This window comes from Melospiza melodia, chromosome 6 (assembly GCF_035770615.1).
Source record: "Melospiza melodia melodia isolate bMelMel2 chromosome 6, bMelMel2.pri, whole genome shotgun sequence".
NCBI classification, from domain to species: domain Eukaryota; kingdom Metazoa; phylum Chordata; class Aves; order Passeriformes; family Passerellidae; genus Melospiza; species Melospiza melodia.
This window is the reverse complement of record NC_086199.1, coordinates 49,392,186-49,414,994: the sequence shown is the minus strand read 5'-3', so window position 1 is coordinate 49,414,994 and position 22,809 is coordinate 49,392,186. Positions and strand designations below refer to the sequence as shown.

Below are 22,809 nucleotides of genomic sequence, written 5' to 3'. Positions count from 1 at the left end.
AGTGTTATAGGAAGGTAACAACTACTTGCACTGGGAAATAATTCTGCATTGAAAACAGAACAGGACTTGATTTACATGATGATTATTTATACTTTCCTTAGAAAACCTGAAAAAGCCGCTAACAAAAAATAAGTGAGGCAACAATGTAATAAATAGCACTAAGTAATAGGCAATTCAAGCAAATGAATTGATGGTGAGGAGGTTAGAATTCAACCCCAAATTTTAACATCTTATTACACTATTAAAATACATTACTGGAACTATGTGATCTGCTGTAATTATTTTTTACTGATCACTCTAGCTGCTCACTCGTCCATTCAGCTCTGTTTTCTTGCTCATACACTGGATTTCCAAACTCTTTTCAATCCTGTTGCTGCCTTCTCCTCCTCACCACCCAAATCCCCCCCAGATGCTTCCTTCCTTCTTGACTACAAAGCCCAGCAGTGCCAGTGCAGAGCCCGAGAAAACAAACTCAGCAAAGCCTGTTTGGGTTTTGCCTCCTTCCTCATTTATACACTTGATTAGTAAGACACAGCTCGCTGGAGGTGAAGTGGGGAGCAACACCAGTCTGGATTGATCCATCAGAAGGATTACTTTATTCATTCTTAATCATGACCTATGAGAACGTAAATTTAGGCTGCTTTCTCCTCTTTGGTTCACAGAATCGCCAGGGTGTTGTCACTTTAGAAGCACCAAAGGGGTGATTGTGGGTTCTGTAGGGCAGAAGTCTCAGCTGAGCAAACACCAGGCCCCAGCACGCTCCTGGCCAAGAGCAAGGTGGGATCTCTCCGTTTCCAGGTCCTCACCTTCAACCTGTGTCCGAAATGCATCTCAGAGGAGGGGAGACAGCCCACAGCCTCCAGCAAGTGTGGTGACACTGGTGACAATCTTCAGCCCCCTCTGCCCTCTGGTGGGATTCAGCACTGGCACACAGAAATTACCAGGGCAGCTCAAATCCGAGGGGCTAAAACTGTCCTTCCAGCACTGAGCAGACACAATCAACGCCATTACAACTGTGACTGAATCCTTCTCAGAACTAGGTTGCAAACAATGTTTTTAGTGGTTTTAGATTCACAGACCCATGATTTCATAACTAGCTGCTAAAATGCCTTGGGAGGCAGGTATGCCAGGCCTGTTTGATAACCCCAACTCTCTGCAAGCAGCTTCCTTTCAAATTTTCTTTGCTTACAGCTCACCAAGATCCTGGCCTGGCAGCCTCTAAGGTTCAACATCTATCTAGGTTCTCATTTTCTTCCATTTCCAAGTCCCTGCAGGTACAGCAGCCTTTAATTCCTGAGCAGCTCTGGATTTTTGATTTCTGCCCCATTCCCTCCCAGAGCAGCATAACCCAGAGTTTCCTTGTTAATTCATGAAGTTCCACATCAGTGACTGAGCTGAGCATGAATCACAGCAGGCACCAACAACATCCTCCTGTCTGATATCACAAAGCTCAAGTGCAGCCCTGCCTGCAGCAGCCAGGCCTGTCATCATGTCCTGGCTGCCCCAGCTTCCTCAGGCTGGCGTTCACAACAAAATGGGAACCTGAAGAACCAGAAAAAAAAGAGATTCAGCCAGGCCAGGGAGGCAGCTGACACTCTGCAGCCCTGCAATGACACAAGTGTTGTCTAATTAGAAGTTTTCCCAGCATTCCTTCAAGCAATTGCTTTGAAGGAATTAGTTCCTGTGTAGGAAGTGGAAAAACATTACAAGAATGACTTGGAAAATTGCAGGGTTTTTGTAGTCCCCGTTCTCCAAGGGCCTACTATCAGCCAAGACACGTTTGTATTTCACTTTTGAAGAATCAAAGTTCTGAGAAATGTTACTGCACAATTAGTCAACTGGCTCTCCACTCTCTGCTGCCTTTATTTTTCCCAGGTGAAGCTTCAGAAGGTTGCACATTATGTTTTCCTTATGTCCCATTGCCACACATTTCTGTGGTTTAAGACAGTGACTTCTGCAAGATGAGGCAGAAAAGAAACCCCAGCACTAACACCAAGTTCTTCATGCATTACACAATTTTAACATCACTTACACTGCTGTTGTGAAGGCAGCTAAATCACCTTGGTATGTGCCAAGCCTCCTCCCAGATTTTTTTTTTAAATATAGCAGAGTTTCCCTGCACTGGCTGCCTCAAGGCTCTTTTCTCTGGCTGGTGGGTATTTTGTAAACAAAACTGTGAAAAATGTGTCTTTTATGATTGGCTTTTGGCAAACATTCAAATGAATATTATATGTGTTGTGTTAGAAAGCAATGCTGTATTAATTCTCTTAAGTACTGTGTTAAATATAGTTTTAGGTTATAACAAAATGTTAAAATAGAAACTATGCTGTGTAGGATACTTTTTTTAAAGTAAGGACTTGCAGCGAGATAGCAGCCACGGGACACCTGAATCTTTCAGATAAAGAGAATTTATTGCTCCATTATCAGAAGAAACGAACTTCTTCCCACGTGGAAGGCACTGTTAGGATTCGGAGGAAGCTGACGCTGACCAGACAGAATCCTGTGTTTGAATGGAATTTATGCATCATGGATGGGATGTATGAATATGCAACAGGCTGTTGCTTTTAAGGGTTAATCCTCTGTTAACGTGGGTCCTTTTTCAATTCAAATTGTCCAAATCATTATTACTCTAATTATAGTACTACTTTTATAGCCATTTTTATTACTATTAAACTTTGAACATTTTAAAAACAAATGATTGGCATTTTCCACAAAAACTAAGTAGCTTTAGAGGAAGCTCCCTCCTGCGCCCTTGACATCTTTAGTGACCGCGATCTCAGCCTGGGTTTTGAACTTGTCTCAATCAGCAAAAGCGCTTGTGAGGTGCAAGGGACGGCCCTGCGGCTGGCAGCCGCCTCTGGCGCTGCCTCAGCGAAGGCAAAGCGCCGGCAAGGAGCTGCTGGAAGTCTCCGAGCTCCCGCAGCTCGCTCCATCCCTCTGAGGGGTGCCATGAGCGCGGCTACAGCAGCTCCCAGGGCCACCCTCATGGCCGGGCCGGGCATCGCGGCTCCATCCTGCCCGTGTGGGGCAACAGCGGCTCCGGGGAGCCAGCTCTGTCCCCACAACGTGGAAAGAGAAGGAAGGGGCAGGGAAAGGGCAGGAAAAAGGAGAGGAAGAAGAGCGGGGAGAGAAGAGGAGCGGGAAGGGGAAGCGCCGCCTCAGCGCGCCTTCACGGGCCCACCCTCATGGCCGGGCCGGGCATCGCCGCTCCATCCTGCCCGTATGGGGCAGCAGCGGCTCCGGGGAGCCAGCTGTGTCCCCACGACGTGGAAAGGGAAGGAAGGGCAAAAAAGGAGAGGAAAAAGGAAAAAGGAGAGGAAGAGGAGCGGGGAGAGGAAGCGCCGCCTCAGCGCAGCCTCCCGCCCTCAGCGCAGCCTCCCGCCCTCAGCGCAGCCCCGCCCCTTCCGGCCGCCCCCGCGCGCCGCGATGACGCACTTCCTCCCGCCAGCCCCGCTCCCCCGCCCCCGGCCCGGAGGTGCCGCCGCCATTTTGCCGCTCTCTCGCTGCCGCTCTCCGGGCGCGGCGGCTGCGGCCGGACGAGCGATTTTTAAGGAGTTTTAACCCGCTCGGGGCCCCGCGCCCCAGCCCGCTTTGAACGCGCCATGTCCGGAGAGGGAACCGCCGGCGACCAGGTGAGGCGGGGCAGGGTGAGCGCAGGCCGCGCCCTGAGGGAGCGGGGCGGTGTGGGCTCGGTGAGGGCGGGCGTGCGGCGGGGCCCAGCGGAGCGCGGCCCTGAGCCCGATCGGGCTCCCCTGCCCCGCTGGCCGTCGGAGGAGCTCCGTGTGCTCCGTAGGCGGGCGGGGAGCGGAGCTGGCCCGGCCCGGGCGGTGATGAGCCCGGAGCTCCGGCTCTCAGGCCCAGCCGGACAATGGGCGGCCCGGTCACGGTCCCGGTCCCGCTCGGCCGTGGCCGCGGAAGGCAGCGCACTCCGGGAGCGAATCGCAGCTCGGACGGGCTGTTTGCAGAGGCAGCTTGCGGTGTTATGTAAAGCGAGCGTTGGCCGAACTCAGGCGTTTCATGGCGAAGGCCTCCAACGACACCTCCAGAATAAAGCATTGCTTAAATACACTTAATCCTTAAACTAGAAACGATAAACACGCGTTTGCTTGATAAAGGGTTTTCTTACAGTACAGCGCTCGTTTCGTTTAGTAGGGAGTTAAATTGAAGGCCCAGAAGTGCCAGCTCAGCATGAGGAAGAATTGCTTTAGGTTCAGCGTTGCAGAGCCCTGGATCGGCTGCCCAGGGAGGGCGCGGAATTTCCTCTCTGGACGCATCCCAATCCCACCTGGACCCATTCCTGTGTCACCTACTCCAGCAGGTGACCTTGCCTGGGCAGCAGGGTTGGACTAGGGGATCTCCAGAGGTCCCTTCCAAACCTCATCCTTCTGGGATTCTGTGAAATAGCTGCAGTTTCAGCGGAGTTTGGTTGTTTTTTGTTGGTTTTGTTGTTTCGGTTTTTTTTTTTTTTTTTTTTAAATAGGCTAAAGTCCGTATTTACTCTAATATCTTAATTTATAGAGAGCTACCGCAGTGTTGTATGTCACCTTTTTAAATCTAGTATTACTATGAACGACTTCTGATTTACTGGCAGAGTTTCTCCAAAATGGCTTTTTTTAGTAGTTGGGATTATGTTTAAAATCTGTATCAGTTGGAGGGGTGGGGATGAAAATTCCTGATTGAGGGAAGAATTATTGATAACAGCCACATGGGAAGAGTTATTGATAACAACCACGTATCTTAGCCTTTAGAAATACTTAAAATCAAGCTGATGCCTTAGTTGCTTCTTGAAGTGGCTTTTTCTTTGTAGAATGTTAGTTTCTTACCAAACTGCTGAATTTCTGTATGCCTGTGCCTTATACCCCTAAAGGATGGGGTGTCAATTTTATCTATAAGCTCACTGTTTTGGTGGATGGGGTGGGTATAGGAAATGTGATGCTCAGAGTGTAAAATACTCAGGATCTGCCTGGTTAGGGTCATGCCCCAACATTCCCTGTGTGCTCCAGGCTGCTCAGTGTGTTTGGGCATCCTGCAGGATGGTTCCCTTCATCATGAGATGCATGGCTGCAGAGAAGTAAGAATGTGCCACAGCAAAATGTTGTTAGTGCTGGTGTGTGGCACGTTCCAGGTTTCATCTCCCCACTCCAGAATGTTTTCAGGAATACTTTGATGTTTCATGGCTCAGTTAAGCTGTTTGTTAAAAGGGCACGTGTGTTTCTACAGCTTGTAAAGTGTTACTATTTAACTGCAGTCCTGCTGACTTTAGACTTTATATTCTTTTGCAAGGGAGGATTTGATAAGCAAAAGGTTGAGTTACTTGGTCTTTGGGCCATAATCAGGTTCCTTTTTTTTGCCTATTATTATTTCTGTGTTCATGTTGGGTGCACTTAATTAAAAAACCTGCTCATTCATATAGGTTGGGTTAATTTTTATGTTTTAATTTCTACTGCTCCATCCTCCTGATGAAGGCTTGTGGATTCTGATTTGCTGGAGGGAGGAGCAGCAGAGCCTGGGGCACCCTCACTGCAGCTGCTGTGGGCCAGCCTGGTGCTGGATGAAAGGCCTGCAGTTACCTGCACAGGGTTCTGGCTGTGCCTGCCTGTGGAAACTGAGGCTGGCATTGCAGCCTTAGGCCAGGCTTAGCTGCAGGAGTTGTTGCTGTGTGACAGGAGCCTCACCTGTGTTATGTAGGTTGTCTCCTCATTGTGTTACTGTAGAGCAAGCTGGAGCAGGAGGACAGAAATGCAATGCAGCCACAACTCTTGGAGTGTATTTAAATTCTTGCTCTGTGTTCTGTGCTGGGCCCAGATTAGTCCTAAAGAACCAGCTGGAGCATGTGAGGACATCAAATCCATCAGGCCTCTGCCAGATTTCTGTCGAGGCCTCATGGTGTTGAACAAAGCAGAATTTCCAGGGTCAGTTTCTGGAATAGCAAGCACTCAGCCTGTCTGTGTCACAGAAATGCACTTTTGTAGACTGAAGGGCTGCTGCATCTGCCACTGTTTGCCAGAAAATTCCATGGCAGGCTCTGCCCAGGGTTACAAAGAGCCCATGCTTGCACCTCTGCATGTCTGGACGTGTTTGTGCTCCTGTGTGTGCACATCCAGTTTCATGTCAGTCGCGGTGCTTGTTTCATGGGCTTGGTGACAAAACCTCCATTCCCCACTTTATAAATGCTTGCCAGGCATCACCTGCATCTGATGATCACATAACATTTGCTTTGCCCCTGCCTTAGTTACCTTCCAGTCTTTTAAGGTTACAACATGCATTTCACACTCCCAGTTAGAGTTTCTAAGATGCTACCCCAGTCTGAGATGCATTTTTTATGTTCCATGAATATGGATCTGTGGAAAAAAAAAAGTCTGTATTGTCTGTGACTATAAAAATACCTCAAAACCAGTTTGTTCTGGTTTCTTCAGGTACTTTTGTCCCTTTTGATTCCTTCCTCTCTTTGTCATGTGTCTGTTTGATGTGGTACATCATGAAAGTTTCTGCATGCTCAAGACAGTAGTAAATGTTGTAAAGTTGCAGTTAACTTCAGTGTAATATTTTAAAAATAGATGTCACTGAGTGCAGTGCTGAAAGAAGACTTTCCTTGCAGGATTGTGTGGGTTTAACATCACAGGAGGAGCCATTCTAGAGAAAGCTCTTTAAGAGTAGACACAATAAGTGCAAGTATTGCTGAAGGAAAGCTCCTGAGTTTGTAATGCAGTGCTTTAATGACAATTTATTTACAACTGTGTAAAAACTGTCATTTAGGTGTATTTCCAGAGTCAGTAAGTTCCAGGTATGCAAATAAGAAGTTCAAGTGAAAAATGTGTCAGTGCAACATTTGGGAAATAGTCCTGTGAGGGAAGAATGGTAATCATTACTAATCTAAAATTTCAATTTCTCTGGAGTTTTGAGCCCAGATGATGTTGGGATGGGGCAGTACTTACAAAAGTTCCTTTTTTGGTCAAGATGAATATCCTGGGCTGTGTCTGCTCCAGCCTTAAAGGACACATTTTTTTTCCAAGTGGTTTAGTGTAGAATAGAAGAAATCAAGGCATTAAAAACATTTAAGAAAGTGCAAGTGTTGCTAAGCTGAAACTACAGTTCCCCCAGTGAAGGGTTGTGTTACTGAGGAAAGGGTTTTAAAACTTGTTCTTCTCTGCACATGCAGCTTTAAATAAGCTTAAAGGGAAAAAAGCCTTAGACGAAACCAACCTGTAAATTTAGCAAACTGAACAACTACCAATGCTTGTCAAGTTAATATAATGGATGTTAATATATTTGAAATTCCATTCACAGTTCAGGCTGTGCTGAAGTGTGCCAAACCAGCAAACTGGCTGTGTGTGAATGGCCAGAAAGCTCCTTTTGGATATTAAAGCAATTTGACTAAAGTAGCCATTACAATTCCTGCCATTTTGTATCCAACAGCTCCTCCTGTGATGTTAAACCCACACAATCCTGCAAGAAAAATCTGCTTTGGTTTGTAGAAGTTCTTATTTCATCATTAGTGGTAGTTTTTAGAGCATCTTGAGCTGGCCACTCCCTGGATGTAGCAGGTGTTGTAAACACATTTATTTATTTTCCACTGCAGAGGATCCTTTTGTGGAAACAGGAGGATACCTTAAACTACTGGATGTATTTAGTTTTGCAAACAATATGAAGGTATTTAGGTATTTTCTTAGACACTTTGGTTGGAATCATGACGATTTATTTGAGAGGCTTGAGGAAACTGTTGATTTTAGGAATATAATATAAACCAAGAATATTCCCTTGGAGATGATTGATAAATAAGCAAATACTAAAAATGGACTTTATTTCCTCTGGTTTTGTTCCCTCAGGCATCCTTTATGACTTCAGAATTGGATTTTGTGGAGTTGATGGATTTTGTGGGAAGGAGCTACTAGATCCCTTCCTAGAAATGTGGGTTTAGGTCTCTTGAGATTTTGGAAAGATCTTTTTATACTTCTGGTATCTGTGAGACTTCAGTTCTATTGCTGTTTGGCAGTGTATAAATAATAAAAGGGTAGTTGTGAGCTGGACTAGGTGGTGGTAATCTGTAGAAAACCCTAAGAGCTAAAATAATTCCATGACCTTCAGAGAGATGCTCATGGGATAGGATCCTGATGATGTAGAGATTACTGCACAGACTTAACAAAAGCAGAGGGAAAAAGGGTTTTTACAGTCTGTGTAAAAGAAAAGTTAAAGCCAAGGCAAGTTAAAAGCCAGTATCTGGTTAGGTTCAGCTGGATGGTATTTCAGCTGCTCTAAGTTGAGGCTGCTGGAGTCCTGAATGGTTTTGTGTCCTTTTTGCTGCATCTGATCCTGAAACCAGGGGATTGAACTATTAGAAAGTTAATCCCTTTTCCAACAGGATTATTTTTCTGCTGATTAAACTCCCTGAAGTGGTTTGCTACAGGATGAGCTTCCCTGGAAATGCTTATCTAGGGGCAGGATAATGGCAGTGAACACCCAGGAATTCCATGTTCCCAGTTTGGATATTGGCTATTGTGCAAGCACTGCAATGAGAAATACATAATTTCAGTGTGCCCTTGAACTGTGATAGCAGCAGCTGCTAGCACAAATTGCAGTTAACATCAACTCTCAAAACTGGGATCACATTTTTCCTGCCTGTGCTTGAGAGTCAGGCTCGTGGTTCCATTTTGCTGTGTGTTGCTGTAGGTGTTGGTCCTCACAACGGGTGTTTGTTCACACACCCAGCTCTGGCAAAATGTCCAGAAAATCCCGAGTGTTGATTCCTGCAGGGTGTTAGGAGTGGTTATTTGGGAAGATGCAGTGAGGCCCCATCTGTGTTCAGGTGGAGCCAGGCCATGGCTTTGCCTGCAGTGCAGTGTCCTGAGATGTCTGGAGGTGCACAGGGACAGCACAGGGACTGCTCCCTGAGCTCACCTAAGGTACAGCAAGTGCAGGCAGTCCGGTTCAAAACTGATCCTCAGAGTTATTTTCCATTCTGTACAGTGCCTGTCTTTTGTCTTCTACAACTGAATGGGGAACTTCATCTGCTGCTGCTGAACAATTATTTACCAACTTAAAAAAATCAGTCCTTTTGATTTTCCAGTAAAATAATTGTGCTTCTTGCACAGTTTGATTCGTGTATTAAATACATAAAATTAATGTAGGATTGCTGTGGTTGTGCATCTTATCCCCATCTGTTTTTTTCCTGAGCTCTTTCTGCCTTTCTGAGTTTGAGTTTATGACCTTGTATCTGCCTAGGTGAATGAAATTCCTGGACGTCTTAACATGAGATGAATATTTTTGTGTCACCTGGAAAGATTTGAGGGAACACAATTTAGCTACTGATGTTATAGCTGAAAGGTGCCTCAGTGGCCCATTCTGTTTAATATTGTTTAAAAGTCAGTACTTAGAGGGCAGGACCTTGTGCTTTTGTAGGTGGGGTCCTTTTGTTGTAGCAGACATTAATGGTGCATCTGCCAGACCCTTCTGTCTCATGTACCCGTAATAATTTATTTGAGACAAGTAAATTTCCCTCTGATGTTGGTGTATTTAAATTAATACTTCATTGAATAAGCAGCATTTCACTTTTGGGTCACCTGGAGGGGTAGCTTACAGAAATAGTTTTAAAATGCAGAAATTTCAGCTGCAGTGCTGCTTCTGGAAGCTGAATAATGTTTATGCATGTCAATTGGGAAGAAATAAAACCACCAGATCATTTTATAGTGTTTTACATCTTAAGCCAAATTTTGATGGACTTAGGAATGTAAAACTATTCATATGGCAGTTTATAAATTTACTATTTCAGAGTTGACAGCTTAGTGCTACTTTGATTTTTTTAATCAAATTAATTTTATAATAGTTTAATGTGGGATTTGATGTTTGCCTTCCAAGCTACCCTGCTTTGCATTAGTGTTAAGAATTGCTTGAAAAGTGAATCAAAAGAAGTAATGGTGTTTAGCCTCCTATAAAGCTCAGCTACTGTTTTTTTTTCTTTTTCCTTTATTGTCTATCTGCAATATCAGATATGTCCATTTAACAGTTCTGCAATATTTTTGAACCTTTTCCCATTTTATAAGTAGTTTTATTAAGTGATGTATTTAAAGGGATATGCTTTGAATTATATCCTGCTAGTGGGACTGACACAAAAACTGGTGATGCTGAAAAATATTCAGAACTAGTGTAGTTACCTTCTGCTTCTCATTTATTCAGAACTAGTGTAGCAAACTCCTTGAAATAATCTTCTAGCGAATGACAGAATTTGGTTGTTTGGGGTTTTTTTAGAATTTTCTGCAAGTTTTAGAATTTATTTTTTTTTATAAATCAGTCACACTGCATGGTACATTAGAGATGAATATTTTTAATTATGTAGTGAAATTATAAAATTTCACCAGCAAGGTCTTACAGTGATGATTTAGGGGTTACTATTGTTACATCTCACAGAGGCAAGGATTTAGTTGGTGTGGTTTTTGTATTGCTCTTACCTGCCTAAAAATGAGCCAGGTTTTCAAAGTTAGTAACTGCTTTGGAGTACAGGTCAGAACAATATTTCAGGCTTAACTAATAAACTTCAGTTCATTTAGGGTTGTAACAAGCATGTATTTTAAGGGTGTCTGTATGTGATCTTCACACTGTAATTTTTTATTCTACTTGTGCTAACAGTGTTAGATCTAGGGAAAAAAGCCCTGAAAATCATAAAGCAAGTTATTTCCAAAAGTGTTTGAAAGTAACGGCGTTAAAAAGTTTGCAGTCAGTTTGGTACAGCTTTTAGCCTGAAAAAAACCTTTTAAACTTCAATCAGAATGTCTGAGTGTTTTAAAAAAAAGGTGATGTTAGGGCCAAAACTACAGGAGAGCATCTGTAGGGTTGAGAGATCAGAAAGTGAGCAAAGGAATTGTGCTTGGATAGTGTGTATGTGTTTCTGCTGAACATCATCTCCTGGTTTGCTTGTTAAACCTGTGATACCCAATGCCTTCTGTTCTCCAAGTCCACAATGACTCCTGGATAAACTGGCTTTGTTTGCCTGAGCTCTGTGATAGAAATAATGGGCTGAATTTACTTTTTACATCTTAAAGTTGCAGGTTGGTAAAAATGTTTAAAATTCATAGTGCAGTAAATATTCCAGCAAACTTAAATTTGTTTTCGTGTTTTAGAGACATTGAGTTGGTTTAGTCTAACATCTTGGTCGATGTCCATAACATGTAGAACTTGTGCTAAATGTGCATTATCTTCCTGGGACAACTTCTTTTCCAGCTGAATTCCAGTTTAGAAACTGCATTTTAAAATATTCCGCTGTTGAAATGTTTTATTTTGCTTGACTGTGTAGGTGGGACAGAACTTTTCAAACGCTGCTTGTGATCTCTTATGTCTTCTTTTTAATTTTTCTAGACTGCTGAATATGTCCCAGAAAAAGTGAAGAAAGCTGAAAAGAAACTAGAAGAAAATCCATATGACCTTGACGCTTGGAGCATTCTCATTCGAGAGGCACAGGTTTAGTGATATAGGATTACATTTCCTTATCTATGGTCCACTCACACTATTTGGTTCTGGAGTAAAATCAGCATATTCATTGACATGAATCATAATACTGTAAATGCTGTTTTGATTTTCAATTTTTAGAATCAGCCTATAGACAAAGCACGGAAGACCTATGAACGCCTTGTTGCCCAGTTCCCCAGTTCTGGCAGATTCTGGAAACTGTACATTGAAGCAGAGGTTAATATTTTTACATTTTTTCTTACATAACATTTCATAGGATTTTAAGTTTCTATTTTTATAAGCATGAATAAGATAGGCACATAATATCTAGGGGAAAGGGGATTTTAAATATGCCTTGCCTTTATTTTGTAAAATAGGTACAAAGGAATGATTAAAATGAATTCTAAAGTATTGGGTCTTTCATGAGTTGATGATTGTTGCATTATGGAATTGCAACAACATTAAAACTGTTTCAATGGTATTGGAGTGCTTTAGCCTTTTATTTGCTTGTCGTGTCAATTTATTGCCTCCCGTGTCATTTACTTAGAGAATTTTTTTTATTTACACATACAAACTTATTTGAGTGACTTTCTCTGAATATTTGGTTCTTTTATTTATTTTTTTTTGCTTTCTTAGGGAATTGAATGTTTCTGTGAACAGTGTTTGCAGGGAGGGTGTGGGGATGGAAGCTAATTTCTGGAATGAAAATGCATTAGCCCAACTCAATAGCTTTTAAAAATCCCAACAAATTGTGATTGTTTCCATAACTGGGTAAGACTTATCACTAGGTGCATTGGTCAGTGAACTGTCTCTAATGACATGCCATGAAATTCCCTGTATAATCATGGGGGGGTGGTGGTGGTGGTGGTGTTCATTTTGGTTTGAGTCCTTTCTGTAGCTGGTATTTATTACTAATACACATGGTTTCTGTGGGTATCCTCTGGCTGCACATCTTCCTTGAGACAGATTTTCTATATGCTAAACTTCAGGGCTGGGGACCTGTGTTCTGTAGATGAGAAATGAGCTCTCTTTTTCTTCCATTTGCTGTGAAATTTCATTGCATAGTTATCATATCTAATTTTACATTCAATTACTTATCCAGAAATGTCTGGCAGTAAATTTTGAAGATAGAGAAAATTGGGATCATGGGAATCGAGCAGAATTTTTTATATTGCAGTTCATAGAAAGATGCTACAGTGCAAAATAGTGAGGGCCATCTAAATTGAATGCTACCAAATTAAATATCTGGAGTTTTCACTGTCCTGTTTGTAGCAGTAGTTAGAATGTTGATGTTTATTCATGTTTGGGAGATTGCAAATGGACTAACATACAAATACAAGTTTTTCCTTTTCGAACCCTGCAGCCAAATCCATTAGTACATGAGTACCCTGAAATTTTTGCTACAGGTTCTAGTTTTTAGAATCTAATCTTATTTCATCATTTCATTAAACTGCCTGATTTCTGCACTTTTTTAAAACCTTTGCCTTTCTCATGCCTCAAATTTAAGGGTTGAGTAAGGCCATTTCAGAAAGCCAGTACCACACTGTGCATCCTTCGGCAGAAAGTCCTGTTGTCAGTGTAAAGCTCCTTGTCTTAAACCACGTTCAGAGATGAACTGACAGACATCACCTCCCCTAATTTATAATTAAAACTATTTAGAAACCTTAACAGTGGCAAACTTGGAACAGTCTAGGGCAGAGTTTTTTACCTGTTCCATCAAGGAGAGCAGATCAGCAGCTCAGCAGTTAGGGGTACCAGGGAACACAAGGTAACTCTGAGAGGGAAAGAATTCTCATAACCGTCACTAGTTCTTGTGTGTGTGCTTATTAATACACTTCAAATATTAGAGAAATGGCATGTAGAGTTCTGTAGTTCAAAACAAAAATAGCAACTGTGGATTTCTGGTAGAGGCTACAGCTGAAGAGGGTTGTATTTGAAAGAAATGTAAGAAGGTAGTTTTCAAAAATTTATCTTTTATCTTAACAGCCAAATTTTTAAAATCCCAGTTATGACTTAATTTTCAACTTTCCTGTTTACAGTGACATGTTCCAACTGACAGTGGCCAATTTCCAAACAAAGCAATATGCTTTTCTCTGGTTTTTTAAAGCATATGTGAGCATACATAGCTGTAAGTTGAAATAACTTATTTCCAAATTCCTCTCTAAAAACAGATATGCTCACACAATTGGGCACCATTGTCAGTGTTGTTTTCAGTTGCATATCATTTGTGCAGTCCATCTGGGTGAATTCAAATCAAAATGCTTTATCAAATGTTCTTTAAACCCAGTGGTTAAATTAAAGACTTCAGTTAATTTTTGAAGGCTGAGTGGAGGAATTCTGTTCAGGCTTCTTTTTATTGCAGCCTTAAGTTGTGCAAGGAATATGAGGAAAGTATTTTCAAAAGCTCTTTTCCTTGGCAATTTTAGTAGTCTCCTCCTGCTAGAAAACTTTTCTTGGGCTGTTTAGAAGTATATAACTTTCTAGCCATGACTTAGTAAAATAAACCCATGGTAGATCTCCAGCACTGCTTTCAATTTACTTTTGCTGCCTCATTATTGAAATCTGAAACTTGTAAAATCTTCAGTCATCTGTTACCTGCATTTCCTCTGATGTCAAAAAAGGATTTTACTCTTTAACATGAAAACGTTTTCTCTTTGCATCCCAGAAAGACAGAAAGGGGGAGGGAAGTGGGGGTTCTTTTCTGCCAGGTTGTCTTTCACTAGAGAATTTTGCCTTCTGCAAGACATAAATCAGAGCTGAAAAATGTTCCTTAGTTGTGATGTATTGCAAGATGAGCCAGGGTGAGGGTTATGAAAAGGGCCTTACAAAAAAGAAATTAGCCCTTAAACAGCTGTACTCTCAAAGTTGTTAGAAGGCTTTAAATTCCCCTTTGTCTGACTTAACAAATGTGTTCTCTTTAGTCACTTCCAGTCTTCAGTAGGAATTGTTGATAAACTATCTGCACAAAAAGTGCACGTGCCAGTTCTTTCTGTAATGTATAACTTGTAAGTGCAGACCTTGCTGCTGTGATTGCCTCTGGGTTTTATGGCTGTGTTTGTTCAGCTTGCTGACTGTTGTGCTTTCTGTGTGTGACTGTGTTCCCTGGTGGAATATAGTGGGGAGCAGTGCTCAGCACTCAGTGTTCATCCAGCTCACCACACCTGGTGCACAGAGCATGCTCAAGTAACCAAATACTTCACATTGAGCATTTTGTGTGCCAAGCACTGGTTTAGATGCTCTGCTCTCTGCATTGTGACTGGTTAGGTAGGCAGTAGAACATGGAGATTAGTTAGGAAGAGCATGCTTTGACAGTTTGTTAATGGGAATTACACTATTAAAGTTGAAATTGTTGAAACAAGTTTGGATTCTTGCACTGGTTCTTATTTCTTCTGACCTTCAAAGAAGAATTGCAGGACTTAGAAATGATATAAGTGGATGAAACAACTCCCAGTTCACAGCTGGTTTTGGGTCATAATATTTGAACATCTAAGTAGAGTTTTGGATTTGATAAGTGTTTAAACAAGCAAAATAGTTAACTTTATAAACTGCATCTCTTAAAATTTAGGAAGTGGAACAGTAGTGCTATTCTTCCCAAACTCTTATTTTCTCTAGCTACTTAAAGCACACTTTTCTTCTGATAACCTTTCTCATAAAAGCCTCCTCTCAGAAACTTGACTCTGTTGAATGGCAGTTGTATAAAGGAGTGCCTAAGTGTCAGCCCCACTGTGCCGTAACATTAAATCCATAGATCACACGCTCTGGACTCTAGCCTGCTCTGCTGATGTGCTGTGTCTCCCTGGGTAAGTTATTTAACCTGTTCTTTAACAGATACCTACCTACCTCACAGGGTTGTTGTGAGGCTGCTCTAGTGATTAAAGTGCTTTTGGCACCTGCCTAAAAGGTGCTACAGAAATGTGCAAATAAATCCAGTTTAATACCCTGTGATCCCATAGGCCCACCTGTCTGTTGCTGTTTCCTTTGTCACTTTGATTGAACCATCTTTTAGATACAGAAAGACCTGATAATGCTTTTCATGCTCGTGAAAGAACATTTACTTTACCAGTCTCCTAAATACTTCAGTAGTTCTGAAGCTTTTGAAGTTGCCTTTTTTTCCTCTGCTAGTTTCCTTTGAGAAATCACCAGGTTGAAAATCTTCTTAGGCACATTTATTAAACTGTATTCACATACTATCAACATTTTTTTTTTATGATTAAGGAATTTTTAGTTCTAGTTACTCTGAATGGAAACTTTCCTCTGTAATTGTCCTGAATGCTTCAGGCCAGTTCACACCACAGCCTTTACCTTTATATCCTGGTCACTTTGAACATTGTTAATAGGGGTCGAAAGGTTGCCATAATTAAAGACATAAAAATCAGATCCAGAAAACAGTTGTGACAAGTAGCCCAAGTCTAGAAACAATAAATACAAAGCTGGTAACATACATGTAAAAGGTTTGGCTGTTAATATGTATTTTTTTGTCTTGAGAATTTTGCAAGACTCCTGTGTTATTGCTTGTCCTAAAGAAATGCAACCAGATACATTTGTTTAGATAACTTCTATTTCATATGGACATTTTGAATTTTAAATGTCTTGGTAACAAACAGATGCTGTTTGAGGCATCTCACATGCAGGGGGTGGGACCACAGCTTAGGGTTGATTGTTTTGCATTTCATCATATGCAATACATCAGTAGCTTTAATCCATGTAATTAATTCACACTGGTGTGGATACTAGTCAGAATGTATCATTTAACATACCTGTATATGAAAAATGTAAATAAAACCATTTAGAAAAATGATTGTTTTTGTTTAAAATGTCTGTGTTTTTTCAAAGCATTTTCTTCCCCTGTTTTACTTTAGTCTGGTTATGAAAGGAGAATGTTGTACCTATCACCAAAATTACTCTGCTTGGGGAAAAATGGGAACTGCCTTCTGTCAGGATGAAGTTGGAGTGATCAGAAGTCAAAGTAGAATAGGTTTCTTGCCTGAGATTCTGTTTAGTGGTACTTTCAACTGAATATATTGTGTGTATCACCTGCTGATCTTAGTGAATTTCTTAATGGAAGGCATCCCCATGATAATCCAAGCCCACCCCACTAGCCAGCCACATTTCTCATGGTAATCTCCTGCTTTGAGAAACTGCTGTACAGGTGCTCTGTACAAATACCCACACTGCACAGTCTTGACTGCCTCAGTCTGAGATTTTCAATCTTTTTTACAACTGTATTATTTATGATCTTTTCTTATTCATGTGTGGACTTGTTCCATTCCTGTTAATAAATGTTGTTCTGTCTGTGTGATTATTGTAGACTTGCGCTAGAAGGTGAATGCACTTTTTTCCTGTCTCTTCTGCTCCAAGTGTCAATACAGGTGTGTCTACATCTTGCATAGTTCCCCTGCTCCTACAAGCTGTGTAATATCAGAAAATTGCCCACATACTGACATTTGTAGTTGGGGAAGATGCATGCAGTACAACACTAGTGGGTTTTTTCATAATTCTATTTGCTGTATTTGATCATTAAAAATACTATGGGGAAGCTTTAGGACATTTTTGAAGTGGAAGTGCTGCCTAATGAAGAGATTACTCTGAACCCTCTTCTGTAGTGTGTTGCTATTTACACGTGAATAAACACAAACTACTTCCTGTTCTGTTGTATTCTTTCCATGTGGGGCAACAGAAATATCTCCCTGTTAGCTGTGCTAGCTGTGTGCTCTTGTTCACAACACTTCTGAAGTCTCACTTCAGGTGTGTGTTTTCTTCTGTTGAAGTCGTTTGTTGATTCTTTGATATTTTGAGGGGGGAATCTGAGTGTCAGGTCAGGCATGAACTTGGGCTTCTTATGTCAGAACCTGAAAGAACCAGAAGTAAAACCAGGTTTCTTGTGTATGCTGTATTTGCTATGGATTGGTTCTCCATCTGCCTGGGAGAGGGAAACTGGAATTGTAATCTTTTGATTCTTTTCTACATCTCTTCCAGCTGCCAGCTGGTTGAGTTTCCTGATCTTTATTCAGATTTTGAGAAACATGATGATTAAGAGAACACTTTCTGTTAAACCTTCTCTGCTAGTGCTACTACATAAAATATTGTGTGCTGCAGAATGTCTTTACAGACTGTGGGAAGGCTTTGAGTCATAGCTGGGATGAAATCCAGTGGCTTTTCTTAGCTGGAAGCTCTGTGGAAGCAAGTCCTTCCTCATGGCATTCTTGTGTCCTCCTTGCACCAGTGATCTTCATTTACAAGAGTGCATTGGGTTTCCTCCTTGTTTTATTCTTGATTTTTCTCACCAGTGGCCTCAGAATGATAGGTGCTCCATATCCAGTGACAGTTTTGGATTTCTGCAATGGCATGTGTACCTAACATCCTGTGATATTTTTTTTCTTGTTTCTTACATAAAGCAGTTCAAAAGTGAGAAGAAATATCCGCTGGTCCATAACTGTGTAACATTGCACAGGTAGCATTTGCTTTGTGCACATTATGTACATGTAGTTAACTACACATGAGGAAATTTTAATTTGTAATTAAATAATTATTAGAAATTATTCTATTATTTCTATAGAATTTTTCTTATTCTGTTATTTCTAATAAGCTGAGTAATTTCAATCTGATCTCTAGTGGTTTGGTAATGACAAATATAGTACAAAAGCATGGGAGCATTTCTGGGTTCATTGGAACATCATAAATGTAACATTTTGAGGATAGACAGATAAGTAGAAAGATGTTCTTTTTTAGTTGAGTTTGTGCACAGTTTTCAGTAATAACTTCTTTAGAGTGGGGTCCTGTTGCATCTTGAGACAAGACCTCACTGTTAATCTGAAGTGTGAACAGCTGGGCTGTCCCTGTTCCCTTAAAAGCAGATTGGACAAGCCCCGTGCCAGGGGCTGTGCATTAATCTTAAATTGCCCCATTTCATTGAGCACACAGGGCTGATCTGTTGGCAGGTGCTGCACCCAGTGCTCTTGTAGATTGCTGGGCTCAAGGCTTTCAGAGCTGTAACATCTCTGACATCCTCCAAAAGGAGAAGAGTTAGTGTGCTGAGGATGTGTGCTAATTTTACTTGTGCTTTCACCCTGGCTCTGAGTATCAGCAAAGCAGCTTGTACATATGTTTAAATTACCTAGTTTTTTATCCTTAATTCAAACTATTCCTCTCAATCAGCTAATTTGGGAAGTTTAATATTGTGATGGAGGATCAAGTGTGTTACCTCCTTCGATTCCTATAATATATCTGGATGAAACTTTGAGATTCTAATGAGGACAAGATACTCAGTCCAGTTCTTTATGCTTTGCATTAGTGCTTGAAATAGAGTCAGAAATAACCAGTGTGTGAAACTAGAACAAGAGATGACTGTACATTCTTGCTATAAACAACTGATGTTTCTGTACTGGTTTTTGTGAGAATGAATACATTGCTTAAAATACATTTCAGGTCTTACATTTGGACTAAAATAATGCCTAGTTCAATTTATATTATTTTCTATGTCCAGACTGCAACAAAGTTAATTTCCTTTAGCTGTTGTTCACCCTTGATGTTCACCCTCGAAGTATGGGTTTTCAAACACAGGTTTTACTGTTTAAACAAAATAAAAATGAACTCTCATTTTGAAATTTAGATTTGCAGAAATGGGGTGGCAGATGTGTAGTTGTATATTTGCTGTTCTGCAGATAAAACAGATATGAAGTTCGCCTGTTAGCTAACTTCATTGTGTTCAGTGGAGCTGCATTTAAACATCAAACTCTTAATTTAGGATTTTGATTATTTAAATTTTTATGGTTAAATGCAGACTTACTGTAGGTTCTATGCCTGTGGATTCCTGAGGAATCTGGATTCCTGAGGAATCTCTCAGACTATGCATATGCATCCTTGTTTGTGTGTGTTTGTGTATGTTTAGATTATAAGGTCACACAGCATAATGTTCTTTTTAAATCATAGAGTAGGATAGGAGTGGGTGAGCTTATCAGTGCAAATTGTCTACAGGTAATTTACTCACGCTACCTAAAAGTGTATAGGTACTTAGAAAAATAATGTATGTAGAATATATTTCGCATTTCAGTGAAAAGGATTTTATTATCTGCAGCTTCAGCCCGGGTGCAAACACATGCCTTGGTGCTGTGTGTGGAGGAGTGGGAAGATAGAGCTGGATTTCCTCTTCATTTTTGTTGTCTTCATCCCAGTATTGGCCTGCCTTTTCTCCATTCTTACCTACCCCTCACAGTCCTGTGCTTGTGTGTTTTTATGGGCAGATGCAGGAGTGTAAGAATTGTCACTCAGTGTAAGAATTGTCAATCTCAGCTCTTGCTGGATGCTGGATCTTGCAATGTGGGCTTGCAGTTCATCTTTCAGATGCTGAGGAGGCCCAGGAGGCCTTGGCAAGAAGCTGTCACTGCACAGCTCAGACGTGTTCTTGCAGTGCCACAATTGTGCTGACCATTTCAGATGGGGCAGCAAGGGCACTGGGGGGGGAGATTCCCTAGTATTGAAATGGAACTGATTTGATCAAAAAGATCTCAAATTAATCCCCTACACACTATTTAACATTGCAGTTACTGCAGAAAAAAATCTGGTATTCTTGCTATCTCTAAATTATGCTTATGCAGTTGCGTAGCTGCTGGTTAGTAATGGTATTGCATTTGTAAAGTGTGCAAGTACATTTAACAGCCTGTGATGAGCACAGTATTGTAGGAACAGTTCTGAATTAATTTCTTTTAAACTCCCTGAGACATGGTTTAGTTAGTCTCTGTAGGTTACTCTTTCATGTTGGATCACAGAAAATTGTATTACAGCATGCAGGAGCTTGAGGTCCAAGCAGCCTTGCTATTGATGTTAATGCAGCAGGGGCTAGAATGATGGGAATTTAATATATATATAGGCTTGCTGCTACTTAGAGGTGTTAAGCATTTCTAATATACAATTCATACAAGCTGAAGATGAGTGACAGTGAATAAGTTCACAAAAAATTGCTTTTGTAATACATTTGCTTTTGGAAGCTTAGCTTGCAGTTTTCCTTCCACCGGCTTTGTCAACTGAGCCCTTCTCAAGATTTTCCCATGGCACTGCAGTAATGAACAGTTTTAGTTCCCAGCAGTGGGCTTTGGAAGTGTCCCTGCACAGCCTGCCAGTGCAGCCAGGTTCCTCCATGAGGAAACATTTCCTTCCTACCACATCAGAGCAGCAGGCCCTACACTGAGAGCCTTAGTCTGGCAGGGTTCATTTCACTGGGGGAATTTTGTCATTCTGGTCCTGACTGACTGTGCCTTGGGGGTTTGAGGTTCTGTCTAGTTGAAGGATTGTGCTCAATATTCTTACTCCTTGTGATGATGGCCAATGGTTAGATAAAAAGTGACTAGGAGAAAGTGCAGTCCATTTATAATGAAAAACATAAAGTTCAAATGGACTGGTTCTAAATAGACAGGGATAAATGTTTAAAAGCACACATAGATGCCCTGGAAAACCCTACTAGCTATTTAAGGATTTATTTTTTGTAAAAATGCACTCTTAAAATAGTCTCAAATGCATGACTTGTTGGTCCAAGTCACCCAAAGAAGTGCAGTGGGTGCAAGCTAAATGCAGAGCAGGGTCCCCATCCCTACTGCACCCACTAAGAAAGAAATTGCTGCCCTGGTGCCTTACTTGCCCATGATTGTATCCACCAGTTACCATTCCCCAGGGCAATATTATCAATAATTGCAGCTCAAGTGAAATTCTGCACAGAAATCCTTGAGCAGGGTGGGCAGGCACCCCAGTATCTCCTACTGATAAAATATCAGTGCTTGTAAGCCTGAGCAGGAAACAGACTGTATGATTTTTTGTTACAGCATAAAAATTTAAGTTCTCCCACACAAGGTGTGACTAAATTCAGGCCTCACTTTTTTTTTTGGGTGGGGGGGAGGGAGGGGGGAATTCAATTTCAGATTGATACACAAAAGCACATGCTTTTTTGTATGTGTACAGGATGGGTGTTAGAAATACTGTAGAACTTTAAAATTAGCTGGCTTGAATTCAGGAATATTTTTTCTGGCACTAAGTAAATGGAGGTAAGTTTCGTGCTAGTGGGTCTTAGCTGTTAAAAAAATCACTGTTGCATTATCAGCTATTTACAAAAGAAAAAAGGCACAAAGTTAGAGATGACATACTTATTTGTCATTGGACTGATGCTCCCAAGGTTTGGGTTTACCCCTAGAAAAGTTGTGAATAAGGTCAGCTGTGGTTTTTTTTTTTTGTAATTTGTCAGTGAGAAAAGCACTGGTGTTTTCAAATAATTAAGTTTGATAATTCTGGTTGATCTTCTCTCTGACTCAATTGAAGACCCAGCACTGAGGAGGTGTCCTTAGACTTCCAGCAGTCTGGCATTTCTGCACAAGCTTCACAGTCAAACATTTTTCACTGCTCCTGGAGTGTGCCTTTGTGCCTGCAGTGCCCCCAAATGTTGAGCACCTGCTGAGTTGCTGCAGCTGCTTGAACCCTGTGCTGGTGGCTGTGTTTGCCTCCCAGGCTGGCAGAGTTGCTGTAACTGTCTAGAAAATGCTGGTTTTCACCTGTGAGCAGAGATTTCTGCTGCAGTCAGTACTGGAAGTCAGTTCTCAGGTGCTGCCTGACTCAGTCCATCCCAGAGCTTTTGTGTTGCTGAGCCTTCAGAATGGATTTTTAAGGCTGCTGCATCACCATGATGACACGTGCCCAGAGTGCTGTGGTATTGACGTGTGCTTGGTGTTTTTATATCCAACCTGCTCTTGGCATCCTAGCTTAAAGCAGCAAAATAGAAGAAAAAAGAGCTGTCTTGGGATTTCTGAGATCCCTTATGTGCTTCCATGCAAATTAAATTAGCTAGGAGCTTACATACCATTTTTAACACTAGGCTTTAATTTTCTCTTTACAGGCATTTGCAGCATTCTATAATGCAAGTGCTCTCTGAAAGTATTCTGTATTTACATAAAAATGCACCTAACCTAGGAGTCAAAGTCAAGTCCTGAATCAAATAATTGCCTGCTGTTCATCTACCAAAGAGGCTCTTCTCTGTAGAAGGTTTTAGAACACTTTACCATGGGCTTCTGAATGATCAGCAGAAAAGCCCCAGTAATGCTTGGTTAGAGGGGTAGGGGAGAGAAGTATCATACTGAACAGATGTTCTGCTCTCTCAAAACAGCAGTTCCCTGCTATGTGCCTCATTCTGAATGGCCAGCACTTGGTGCTGATGGGGTGCAGAAGTAAATACACTTTTCTCTGTGAAAAGCAACAAAAAAAGAGATTATTAGTACCAAACAGGGCTTCACTGCAAAGAAGCTGTAATTGTTCTGAGTGTTCTTTCGTGGGGAAGCAGAACCGCCAGCAGTATTTGTTTGTTGTGCACTGGTGTCTGTAAAAGTGGCACATTCTGGT

At 41.4% G+C, this 22,809-nt stretch overlaps 1 protein-coding gene across 1 annotated transcript in view; it reads left to right on the top strand.

Moving 5' to 3' along the window:
• Positions 1 to 3,454: 3,454 nt before the first annotated feature.
• Positions 3,455 to 22,809, top strand: part of CSTF3 (cleavage stimulation factor subunit 3) — a 46,715-nt gene continuing 27,360 nt past the window's right edge. The window contains exons 1-3 of the mRNA XM_063160562.1: positions 3,455 to 3,632; positions 11,347 to 11,448; positions 11,578 to 11,673. Coding sequence (XP_063016632.1) covers positions 3,603 to 3,632; positions 11,347 to 11,448; positions 11,578 to 11,673 — 228 coding nt within the window. The 5' untranslated portion in view covers positions 3,455 to 3,602. The remainder of the gene's footprint in view (positions 3,633 to 11,346; positions 11,449 to 11,577; positions 11,674 to 22,809) is intronic.